The 12,090-nt window shown below is 36.1% G+C and overlaps 1 protein-coding gene across 1 annotated transcript in view; it reads left to right on the top strand.

Annotated features, from left to right (window-relative positions):
- The window catches only part of PIK3C2A (phosphatidylinositol-4-phosphate 3-kinase catalytic subunit type 2 alpha), an 83,450-nt gene extending 71,661 nt beyond the window's left edge, over window positions 1–11,789 (top strand). The window contains exons 26-33 of the mRNA XM_045825234.1: window positions 624–733; window positions 2,999–3,206; window positions 4,644–4,768; window positions 5,786–5,903; window positions 5,991–6,063; window positions 6,645–6,748; window positions 6,836–6,961; window positions 8,724–11,789. Of these exons, the coding sequence (XP_045681190.1) occupies window positions 624–733; window positions 2,999–3,206; window positions 4,644–4,768; window positions 5,786–5,903; window positions 5,991–6,063; window positions 6,645–6,748; window positions 6,836–6,961; window positions 8,724–8,906 (1,047 nt within the window). The 3' untranslated portion in view covers window positions 8,907–11,789. The remainder of the gene's footprint in view (window positions 1–623; window positions 734–2,998; window positions 3,207–4,643; window positions 4,769–5,785; window positions 5,904–5,990; window positions 6,064–6,644; window positions 6,749–6,835; window positions 6,962–8,723) is intronic.
- The last annotated feature ends 301 nt before the right edge of the window (window positions 11,790–12,090 follow it).

Below are 12,090 nucleotides of genomic sequence, written 5' to 3'. Positions count from 1 at the left end.
GATTTTATATTAATGCTTCTGTGTTTCAATAATGAAAAAAGGATATTCTGTAATTTTGGAATAAGATTTACTATATTCTCAAATGTCAGATGTATTGTTACCAGCATCATTCTTAGAAAACATAAAAAAATCAGTCAGGAGGCTGGGTACCCTGTGGGGAGGAGTGATAGTAACTGGAAGGGACCCTGGGTCACCTGGGATGCTGGCAGATGTATTGTGTCTTAACCTGCGTGTGTTCAGATTGTGTACATTCAATAAGCTGTATGCTGAAGGTTTCTGTATTTTCTGGAAGTACATAAAATAAAAAGTAAAAACAAACCAAAAAAACACACTATGATTATTGTGACTGAAATTAGTATTTTAAAAAAAAGAGTACTAGTCAAAAATAAGTGGATTTTATAGTTTATATTCCATAAACTGACTTTGTAACTTCCAATAATTGCCTTCATTTGCCTCAGCTTTTTTCATTTATAGAGAATCACTTAGGTTTCTAAAGCACAAACTCCCCCAAAACTGTGATTATTTTTATTTTAGTTCTGATTACCTGGACAGCTTTTAGGGAAGGATGGGGAACAGATCTTTTTAAAAAAATTAACTCATAAACTTTTTTTCTCTTTCTATAGATGATTCCCTCAGGGCTACCAGAACTTACAAGCATTCAAGATTTGAAATATGTTAGAGATGCACTTCAACCCCAAACTACAGATGCAGAAGCTACAATTTTCTTTACTAGGTAAGGCATGCTGAAATATATTAGAGAAGGCACATACAGTTTAGCTTTGATTTATTTTCTTTCATGTAAACAAATGCCATATATCAAAATTCTTATAAGAAAAAAATTGATTCAGAATATTAGCAAAGAGTAGGTTGTAAAAAGTTTATTTGCTGAATAAATATAAAGGATTTGCAACATTAAAAAGAAAATAAATTTAGCCCTGCCTGGTGTGGCTCGGTGGATTGAGTGCCAGCCTGCAAACCAGAGGGTTGCTGGTTCAATTCCCAGTCAGGGCACATTCCTGCATTGTGGGCCAGGTCCCCAGTAGGGGGCGTGTGAGAGGCAACCATACATTGATGTTTCTCTCCCTCTCTGTCTCTCTTCTTTCCTCTCTCTCTAAAAATAAATAAAATCTGTAAAAAGAAAAATAAAAATATATATATTTATTCTCTCTCTCATGATCTCATTTTATTTAGTATATGATTTCAATTAAAAAGGCCTATGTATGAACTATTTTTGTGAAGTATATATTCTATAGTGCTAAGTACAAGGTTTTTTTTCCTAATCTATTTTTGAGGGTTCTGCTATAAAAATTTTCATGGATACGTATGTGATTAAAACAGCAAACTGCAGCACTGCTCTAGTAAGCTATGATATGATGTAGTACTTGAAACACACAACGATTGCATTTGAACTTGTCATTGCGGTAAAGGCAAATATGTTCTAAATGTCTGGTGACCAGATTGGTCAGTGACTAGTGGTACCACCTTACTACAGTGCCATAGCAGGGAGGGTTATGTGAGCTCATGCTTTTTCTCTCCTTTTTGTCTTGCCTTCTTCTCTCCCTGGGGAAGAAGTAGGAACCACTGGGCTGGATTTCCCTAGTCTCGAGAGCCTGGGCTGAATTGCATTGAAGGAAGCTGACTATTATATAGCCTTTCAAACTAATCCTGATAATTTAGGTATTGTTGGGTTTTGTTTTGCTTTTTTTAAGAGATTCGTTAGCTCCTCTGGGTAAGGCTGTAAAGCAGGTATATATTAAGTCTGCTTGATCTGCCGTAACAAAATACCACAGATGAAGTGGTTTAAACAACAGAAGTTTATTTTCTCATAGTGCTGGAGGCTGGGAAATCCAAGTCAAAGTGCTAGCCAGTTTGCTTCCTGGTGAGGGAAGGAAGCAGGCTACTGCCTTCTCACTGATGTTTTCTCATGAAAGAGGGAGATGGAACAAGAAATCATGAGCTTTCTAGCCTCTCTCTTTAAAAAAAAAAATTTATTTTTAGAGAGAGGAGAAGGGAGTAGTGGGGGCGGGGGGGGGTGGCGAGAAACATCAGTGTGTGGTTGCCTTTCACATGGCTCCCACTGGGCACCTGGCTGCAACCCAGGCATGTGCCCTGACTGGGAATTGAATCAGCAGCCCTTTGGTTCACAGCCCACACTCAATCCAGGGAGCTATGCCAGCCAGGGCTCCTGTCTCTTCTTTTAAGGACACTAATCCTATTGGATCAGGGCTCTACTTTTAACCTTAATTGCTAAGTTCATAAAGGCCCTGCCTATTGGGGCTTCAGCACATGAATTTTGGGAGATACAAACGTTTGGTTCATAGCAAGGCAAGCATCTTTGTGTGAGGTTCTCTCATTCTCTTTCTGAATCTCCTTTCATTTTCTGGATTTGTTTATCCTGTTTCTAAAACTTCTCATTTCTTTTGCTTGCTGAAAATGTTTTATCCAGGCCTGCCTTCCGAATTGATTCTCACCAAATTTCCCGTTCTGTCAAAACTTATTTTTCAACTGAGGGAAGTTATAATTATCTGAAGGACTTTGATACCAGGTTCTACTATTTTACTATTTGATAAGAGAGATTTTTAAAAATTTTAATTACTCTGGATGGCTTCCTTCTATACCTGTTTAGTTGTTTCTGCCCCCATTTATTACAAGGCAGTACAATAATGAAATCATCTTTTTGCCATTATACCAGTCATCTTCTATCCCTAAAAGCTTTTAGTTAGTATTGGACTCCAGAGGGCTTAAGAAATCAGAGCATTATTTTTTTTGAGATAGCAGAATGGGATGGAATGGAGAATCTTGTGCTAAAATATTTTGCTGGGGTTGAATGTATTTTAATGAGTTTTTGGTCTACAGAAAAAAGGGAATCCTTTGGTAAGTGAGAATCTGCTTAATATTTTAAAGGTAATACAAGTATTTTCATCTTTTATTATGTTAAAAGAATTGAACGTGTTCTCATGGACATTTACTGTTAACACATTTTCTCATTATTTTGTAGGTTGATCGAATCAAGTTTGGGAAGCATTGCCACAAAGTTTAACTTCTTCATTCACAACCTTGCTCAGCTGCGTTTTTCTGGTCTTCCTTCCAATGATGAGCCCATCCTTTCATTTTCACCGAAAACATACTCCTTTAAGCAAGATGGCCGAATCAAGGAAGTCTCTGTTTTCACTTATCATAAGAAATACAACCCGGATAAACATTACGTAAGTTTGGTTTGATTTTGGAGACACACCTGCATTGTTGTCGCCTTTTCCTGCTTCCTTCACTGACTCTGCTGCAGTTCCAAGCACTCATTCTTGTCACACCTCTTTTCTTCCAGGGGTGGTCCAAAAATAAGTAAATGTACTTGGAGCATCCCTAATTGTGTTTTGGTATTTAGTTTTTGGTAGATTTGCTCCAAAACCATGAGGGACTAATGATATTCTTCTTTTCAGACACAAGACTAAAAGGGTAGTGCTTTTTCTTCCTTATCTTCAGTTCGTTCTTAATTTCAAAGGTAAAGCTTGCTCATTGTAACAAATTCAACCAGTAGAGAAGCAGATAAAGTGACAGTCTAAGTTTTTGTTTTTGTTTTTTTTTTTAAGATTTTATTATTTTTAGAGAGTGGGGAATGGAAGGAGAAAGAAAGGGAGAGAAACATCAATGTGTGGTTGCGTCTCACATGCCCCCTCCTGGCGACCTGGCCCATAACGCAGGCGTATGTTCTGACTGGGAATCAACCGGTGACCCTTTGCTTCTCAGTCTGGCACTCAATCCACTGAGCCACACCAGCCAGGGCAAAAGTCTAAATTCTTAATCTCTCTAGGGATGATGAAGTATGTAACACACACACACATAGACATCTAAAGTTTGTTCTTTAAAAACAGGGTCTTCAGTGTACTCCCTGCCCCCTGGTAGTACAGCATGATCATCATTTTTGCTGTTCCTTTTCAACCTTGGGCTAATATTTTTGTTGAATAATACTTTGTGGCACTGTGAGTCTTTAAATTTTTGACAAATTGATAAATTTTAGAAAGAGACTTTACTATTATTTTCAAATATTTTCACCTATTTTAATAATACATTTTTGTATGTTTACTGATCATTTTATCCTAACACCATTTTATGGAGCAATCTGTCTTCCCCCAATGATTGATTATGCCACCTTTACATACACTTAAGTTTATCCGTATCCCTGAATTTATCCCTTCCGTAGAGATATCTGACTCTGCTCTGCATCAGTATTTTGCTCTTTAAAGTACTTTGACTTTATAATAGTTTAAATATCAAGGAAGTTTTCTCTCCTGCCACAGCTGCCATAAATTTTGCCTCTTATTGATTCTCTTTAATGAACTTACTGATTAATATTTTCATTGGAAATGTACTACATTTATAAATTTGGGAAGTATGTTATTTTATTTAGTCCTGGAACTAAAATGACTTTCACTTGCCAGTTCTTGTTTTTATATTGTACAGTGGTTAAGATCACTCTTAGAATGTAGTTAGACATGCTATAAATGAGTTTTATATTTGCTCTTTCCTGTTGGTGACTATATTACCAAGTTAAAAGCACTCAGATTACGTATAACAGTCGAGCTGTAAATTTTCTGTCAGGAAAGGTCTTATTATGAATCTAACGTGTATGGGTGTGATTTCTTCAGATTTACGTAGTCCGAATTTTGAGGGAAGGACAGCTTGAGCCATCATTTGTGTTCCGGACATTTGACGAGTTTCAGGAACTTCACAACAAGCTCAGTATTATTTTTCCACTTTGGAAGTTACCAGGGTATGTTCCTATTCATACTCATTAATACTTTTTTATAGGAAATCGTTTTTATTATTAAGTTTTGGTCAAAAGTTTTGTCTTAACACTTAGTAAGATACTGTGGACCATATGTGACTTACTTTCCTTTGTAACACAAGGGCCTAATACAGTACTAGACTTAGACAAGAAGCTGTAAGTTTGCTGAATGAGTTAATGAACAAATGATCAAAACCTTAAATTTTGGGATTTCATAGCTTCCTGATTTTAGTTGAAGCTTTAAATTTGTTGTCTCTACCACAGTAAGCAACACAAGATAAAATTTGGAATCTTGGTTTTAAAAATTCAGATTTTTAATCACTGCAGAAATAATCTATTATGATCACACTGAGCTCCTCTCAAAAATAAAAAGCTGAGGCATTGAGATTGTTAATCAGAAGCTTAGTGCTTAGTTTTGTATCTGATACCCATTGGAAAGCCTCAGTTTCAGTGTAGTTGATGACCAGTAGATTTCTTACATCAGGTTGCTCGTATTCTTCTCAAACTAGATACGAACAGTCAAGGGGCAGCAGAGTGGGTATCAGAGGTTATTTCAATGTGCATTCTCATTTTCCCACTGCCACCAAAATAAGCAGAGCTATGATTATCTTGATTTGGGCCCTATGTCATTTGCAGATTGTACTGGTATCTATAATAGCTATGGCTGTTTAATGATTATTTTGGAGGATAAGACTTGCACATAAGATCTGTGAATGATTAATCTTGAGAAGAGATAAGTAGAAAATAAGTAAAAATTATAGCAAGTTAGCAAAACTATGTACCTTTTTTAACCTGGTTTCATAAAAGGATAGTGGATACTGGAACTATTTCATCTCTACTAACTAGAAGAAAAATCACAAAATTTACTTTGTAGTGCATTAAGACTCTAGTTTATATTTAAGATAATAAAAAAATGTTTCTAAGTAAATATTGTACTCGATTCTATAAATACTTCCAGATGAAATAATTTAAATCCTACTTGTTCTTGTTTTTCTTTTGTAGCTTTCCTAATAGGATGGTTCTAGGAAGAACACACATAAAAGATGTAGCAGCCAAAAGAAAAATTGAGTTAAATAGTTATTTACAGAGTTTGATGAGTGCTTCAACGGATGTAGCAGAGGTGACTGTCCTCTTCGAAAAATAACATACTGTTTTTTTGTGCTATATAATAGTTAAACTAATGGATCTTTTTCCTCTTCTATCTTAGTGTGATCTTGTTTGTACTTTTTTTCACCCTTTACTTCGTGATGAGAAAGCTGAAGGAATAGCTAGATCTGCAGGTGAGATTTTTTTCCTCTTTATTGATAGTTCATGGTTTCTGCACGGCCTGCAAGTCCGGAGCTTCTCAGTGGATGTTGTAGGATTACAGCGAGGTTACTGGCTGTGGTTCAGTGAAATGAGAGGAGGTGTTCTTTCTAAGCTGGTCTATTTCTAGATAAACATAATTTTCCTGATAGAATGTGATTACTAAAGAAGTATATATCTAGTGGCCAACCAGGTTCTTTACCCTTTTTTAAAAGTTTTTATTTTCTAGAGAGGGGAAGGAAAAGAGAAAGAAAGAGAGAGAAACATCACTGTGTAGTTGTCTCTCCCATGCCCTCTACTGGGAACCTGGCCTGCAACCCAGGCATGTGCCCTAGACCAGGAATCAAACAGGTGACCTTTTGATACACAGGCTGGCACTCAACCACTGAGCCACACCAGCCAGGGCTCTTTACCCTTTTTTACTGTGCATGTGATGATACTGGAGTTAAAGCAAATTGCTGCTGCTGCTACTGCTGCTGCTGTTGTTGTTGTTGTAGCTTGAATCACTGCAAACAAGATCAAATGAAGATGAACATATTTATATTTTTACATGCAGGTCCCTTCAGTCCTACTCCAGGCCAAATAGGAGGATCGGTGAAACTCTCTGTCTCTTACCGAAATGGTACTCTTTTCATCATGGTGATGCACATCAAAGATCTTGTGAGTGGCTACGGATAATGGCGATTGCAGAGAAAACCCATGCCTCGGTAGGGAGTATCACCGTTAAGGGACTGTTTTTCTTTGTAGGTCACTGAAGATGGGGCTGACCCAAATCCATATGTCAAAACATACCTACTTCCAGATCCCCACAAAACATCCAAACGTAAAACCAAAGTTTCACGAAAAACTAGGAACCCAACATTCAATGAAATGGTAAGTTAAAAATCATCTCTAAAAATTTCCTAGATTTGTTTTGAGATTTTAAATTTCAAACACTTTAAATAAAAAATTTTTAGATATCGGTTTTATTGGTAAAACAAATCAATAGCAGTCCAATGCTATTTAACAAAGTGACGTAGAATTGAACCTGCAATCATAGACCTTAGGTTTTAAAAAGATCTTAGGGGCCATTATTCAACTATCCTTCCAGTGCTTGAAGCCCTTCTACATTTTCAAAAAGGGGATAGTCAATCTGTGCTGAAATCCCTCCAGGCCATCTGGTTTGTTTTGGGCAGCTGCAACTCTTAGATTACTTTTTACACTGAGCTGAAATCTTCGCTCCCTATAGTTTGCACTGGTGGGTCTCAGTTGTACTTCTTGGAACCACACAGAACTTCTTGGAACTTATGTAGCAGCCTTTCACATAATTGAAGTTTAAATTCCCTTCAGTTCATTCTTTTAAGATATCTTCAGCACTGCCTGGCAAGGTGACTTGGTTGGAGCGTTGTCCTGTACACCAAAAGGATTGCAGGTTCAGTCCCTGCGTGCATATAGGAGGCAACCAATCAATGTTTTTCTCTCTCAGATCAATAAATATATCCTCAGGTAAGGATTAAAAAAAAATATCTACAGTACTTTTACTGTCACTTGATAAAATGTAGTTTCAAAATCACTTTCCTTCTAGCTCGTTTTAGTCTGTCAGCAGCCCTCTTGAAATAAAGGGCTCCAAACGGAAAGCAGCACGCAGGGCATCAGCTGAGCAGTGGGCAGCAGGACCGTGACTTTGACCCGCTGGTCACGGGCAACTTACAAACCTGCTCATCTGTGGAAAACCACTGATTCTTCGTCAACTACTTCTTTAGGATAAACACTTTATTCTTTCACATTAACATTACATTCGAACAAAAATGTCTGGATAGAGATTTGAAAGCAGAGTCCTGAATTTTCATCAAGGCTATAAATTTATTAAAACCATAAAATATCCTTTCAGTCATTAAAAGCATAAAAAATGTTTGGCGAAGACCAATTCGTATCATTCTCAAAAAGCAGTATTGGCTTTTTCCTAGTTAGTGTTGTGCTTTCAAGAAAATGAAATGTCAGTTTTTTAGTTCTTACAGTGAGAAGGGCTACATAAGGGAGATGTTTTTCAGAAATTATGGTGAGATGTTATTGAAAAAAAGAATTTCTAAGTGTTGAATGTAGTATTTGAAAGAGGGTAGCTTTCGACATTCCAGATTTGCCATAAATTACATTTGTAGTTGGTGAGTTTGCATTGGATTATAGGTAATCAGAGTATCACTTTATGGTAGATAAAATTCAACAGAAAAAAGGTAACAAGAAAATTTTAATGTCATTTTTTATAAAATAATTTTAATTATGCTTTCTCAACTTGCTTCCTTCTATTCCCTTTTTCCTAGCTGTTAGATCATCTTACTGCATGCTGCCTTGTAATTCCTTTTCCCTTCCCCACACCTCCATTTCAGAAAAACCATGTTTTTGGTTTTATGCCATAGTAACTTTCTACTTTGTGCATTCCCGTGTCAGACATTCAGAGGACTGATGATACAGTCCAGGACCCCTGAAGTACCAAGTGTGCATCCAAAGCATGAGACAGATTCCACCGGAGGATGTGTCTAACCAATGTTATTAACTGTTGTCACTCTGTAACCAGTAACCACTTATGTGTTACTACTTAGAATAATCCAAGAAACCAAATAATGTGTACCTTTCTGTTTTCTTTTTGTCTTTGCTGTAGCTTGTGTACAGTGGATATAACAAAGAAACCCTAAGACAGAGAGAACTTCAACTAAGTGTACTCAGTGCAGAATCTCTCCGGGAGAATTTTTTCTTGGGTGGAATAACCCTGCCTCTGAAAGATTTCAACTTGAGCAAAGAGACGGTTAAGTGGTATCAACTGGCTGCAGCAACCTATTTGTAAGCTAGTGAATTTCTGAGCTTTGGAAGCAAAAAAAGGTTATAAACATGTGCGCGCGCGCACACACACACACACGAGAACTCTTTATACTCTTTTTAAACTTGGACAGAATTTATTAAGTAAAATGTACGTGCTGGATTCAACATCCGTGTTGGACCAACTGTCACGTAATTAACTTTTATGAATTTGTTGAAGCCATTGCTGTTTTAAAGTCATTATATAGAATGCTGTAAACCCTAAACTTAATATATAGTAAGTCTGAAAAAGACTTAGCTGGTGAACAGTTTAACCCTCTCGAGTAATTCAGAGAACTAGCTGCAGTTTGGTCTGTTTTTCACTGTTTCTTACACAGACACCACGTGTTTGTTTTGCTGGTTTGCACCTTCTGCAGCCTTCAGCACGGTCGTGTCTGCAGACACCAAAGGACAGGGCAGGTGCGGGGTGTCACCGTCAATGCAGCTGCTATGCACAGGGCCAAGAAGTAAAGCACAGATTATAGATAGTTAAGAACTACTAAGTAGTTTATAGAAGTAGGGAGAAATAATACTGCTTTTTATTTTTCATGTCTTTGAAGCCTTTTTCAGAATTAAGTGCCAGTTACTGAAGTTGTAAATAATGGTGCCTTGACTTCACATGCTTCCCTGGCACTTCATTCTGATTGTTTTTCCTGACTCAGTCAATAGTAAATAGTTTTCACTCACTTTCAACTTACTCAAGACATTATGTACATTTACTAGTGTTTTTCACACAGAAAGAATCATTTTCTCTACTTCTGACATGTGACTTATTTAAAGTCAGCCATTTATGTTTTTGTTACCTGGTAACTAAGATTCATCAATGTAGCAATACACTAAATTTTATCATTCCATTATAATCCTACCTTTATTCCCAGGAGCATGAGTTGAAGTTTGGTAATTTCACTTCCATGTATCTGTACTCCACTCCCTCATTAAACAAGTGAAAATTGTTTACCTGTGTCCCCATTCCTGGTTGGTAGAAGTGTAGTGGGAGGGCCGACTGTTCACAACAGGCCCAGGACACGATTCTAGGGTCCAGACTGAATTTTTATATAGGCTTTATGGCAAAGTTGGTCTTGTAATCTGTCTTACATTTGTAAACATACATTCAAAAGTTATTTTCCTTAATATAATGTGACTCTGAATCATAAGGGACATTAAAATTATTTACAGTAACCATTAAGAATTAAGAGTAAGATTCATTTTTATTTGTTGTTCAAGTTCACATAGTTTCATGTTTAGTTTGGGCAGATATGTGTATATATATTCTCATGGCTAAAATAGAAATTCACTTTTTAAATGATAATAGAGATTGTAACAATCTAGGTGCTGTGAGATAACTGACAAAATATGCAATGCAAATACCAAGAGAGAAAGGGCCGTTTGCAGCTCAGTGGTCCAGGACAGAACTTTTGTGAACTGCGTGAAATGTTTCATGCACACGGTGATGCCTGCAGAGTAGAAATAGATAGTTGAGGATGTATTGGTGAGACAGGCTAATAAAAAAAAATGAGAAAAACTTGAAATTTTTGGTGCCTAACACTAATGGTCCATTTGTAAGAAACCCCATATGATATATGAATGTCTTTTCTTTTTATGTTAAAATGTGTTGTCTATTTAATACATTAATTAAAATACAGGTCAATCACCACCATTTATTTTCTTTTTTCACATACTGTTAACATTTTCTTCAAGTGTGTAAGTAGCTTTGCAAATGTAAAAGTACTAAATACTTTCACTTGAGTTTTTGAGACCTAATTCCATTCCACGAGTTGTCACTTAGCCACTGTCACAGTGTGGTCAGTAATATAGACGGCCTGTCTGCAGTCTTACTGCAGTGTCTGTTAGCACAGGTAATAGAGCTAGAAAATGTGGTGTCACTCTTCAGTTACAAGAAAGCTGGGTTCTTATCTAAAAGTGTATATTATGATTAATATTTTATAGTTAACCAGAGTTCAGAACAAATGGTAATGTTTTCTCTTAATTTAACTAATTTTGTGCCTTTTTTGGTCATTAAAACACCACACATAAACACTTTACATGTATTTTAATATAAGTTATTTCTTTGTGAGATGCTAATCTTCAGCCCTTACCAAAAAAAGTGGGGGGTGGGGACAGAAACACCTCTTTTTGCACTACTACTATCGATAAATTTTAAATCAGTTGGTTTTCAAATCATTTTTTTAAAGCCTGCATTCAAGTAAATCTAACTAAAGTTTAAACAAACTGGCCAAGACACTAATTTTTATGAATAATCATGTTTTATATCTATCTTTATTGAGTAAATATAGTTATGCTGTATGTAAGTCCTGCACCAGAATTCTTTCCTCTTGGAGTATTTTGGGATTTGAAAATAATGGTTTGCTCCAAAAAACCTATTGTTTTCTCTACTGAGGAACCCAATGTAGAACTTGCACTGACATTTTTATTACTGCCTTTTTAAGAATCAATAGGTATCTAAATGTTAAGGCATGTATGATCTTTGATAAAAGTATTCTTTTATCTTTTCAAATTGAAGTTGTATAAGTTTCAATATCTTGCCTTAAATTGGTTAACCGTTCTTTTCTAGGATTCAAATGTTGTGGTATTTAAAAAAGAAAACATTCAATTTTGATACTTAGACTTCAGCTCAATAAGGAGTAAAGCCACACTTTAATTCATAGGTGGACTTACATGCTGTTTACTAGCAGTGCAAATATGAACGTGGCATTTAGTCTGATCTATAAGAACCAAATACTTTAATTATATTAAGGTAGTAAGTAAAGATGTATAATATTTTTATTAATTCCTTGAATATATTCAGTGGATTGGATATGACTTCATAATTGTACTATGATTGTATTAAAATATTTCTGGAATAAAAGAATTCTGCTATCATTTCTTTCCTCATCAACATATTAATGTTTTTGGTTCCAAACTTTGAGCTGTTGCTATTCTTTGCATTTCATTCAGGAGTTTATTAGGTTCAAATAATCCAGAATTTTAGAACTGACCTGTTGGTTGCTCCTAACAATGTTCAAATACAGTGTGCTTGATTTCTTCTAAGTTCTCTGAACAAAGTCTGGACTGCCTCTCTCCTAGAGCCCTGTCACCACTTCATAGAATTGAAATGCTTCTGTGAGTGTAGTCCCTGGCCTTTGGTAGTTTATTTAAATATCAAATAGTGTAGT

This window comes from Phyllostomus hastatus, unplaced genomic scaffold, assembly GCF_019186645.2.
Source record: "Phyllostomus hastatus isolate PE091 unplaced genomic scaffold, TTU_PhHast_1.1 phas_scaffold_585, whole genome shotgun sequence".
Lineage (NCBI taxonomy): Eukaryota > Metazoa > Chordata > Mammalia > Chiroptera > Phyllostomidae > Phyllostomus > Phyllostomus hastatus.
The sequence above is the reverse complement of the archived record's forward strand: the minus strand, read 5'-3'. Positions and strand labels throughout refer to the sequence as shown.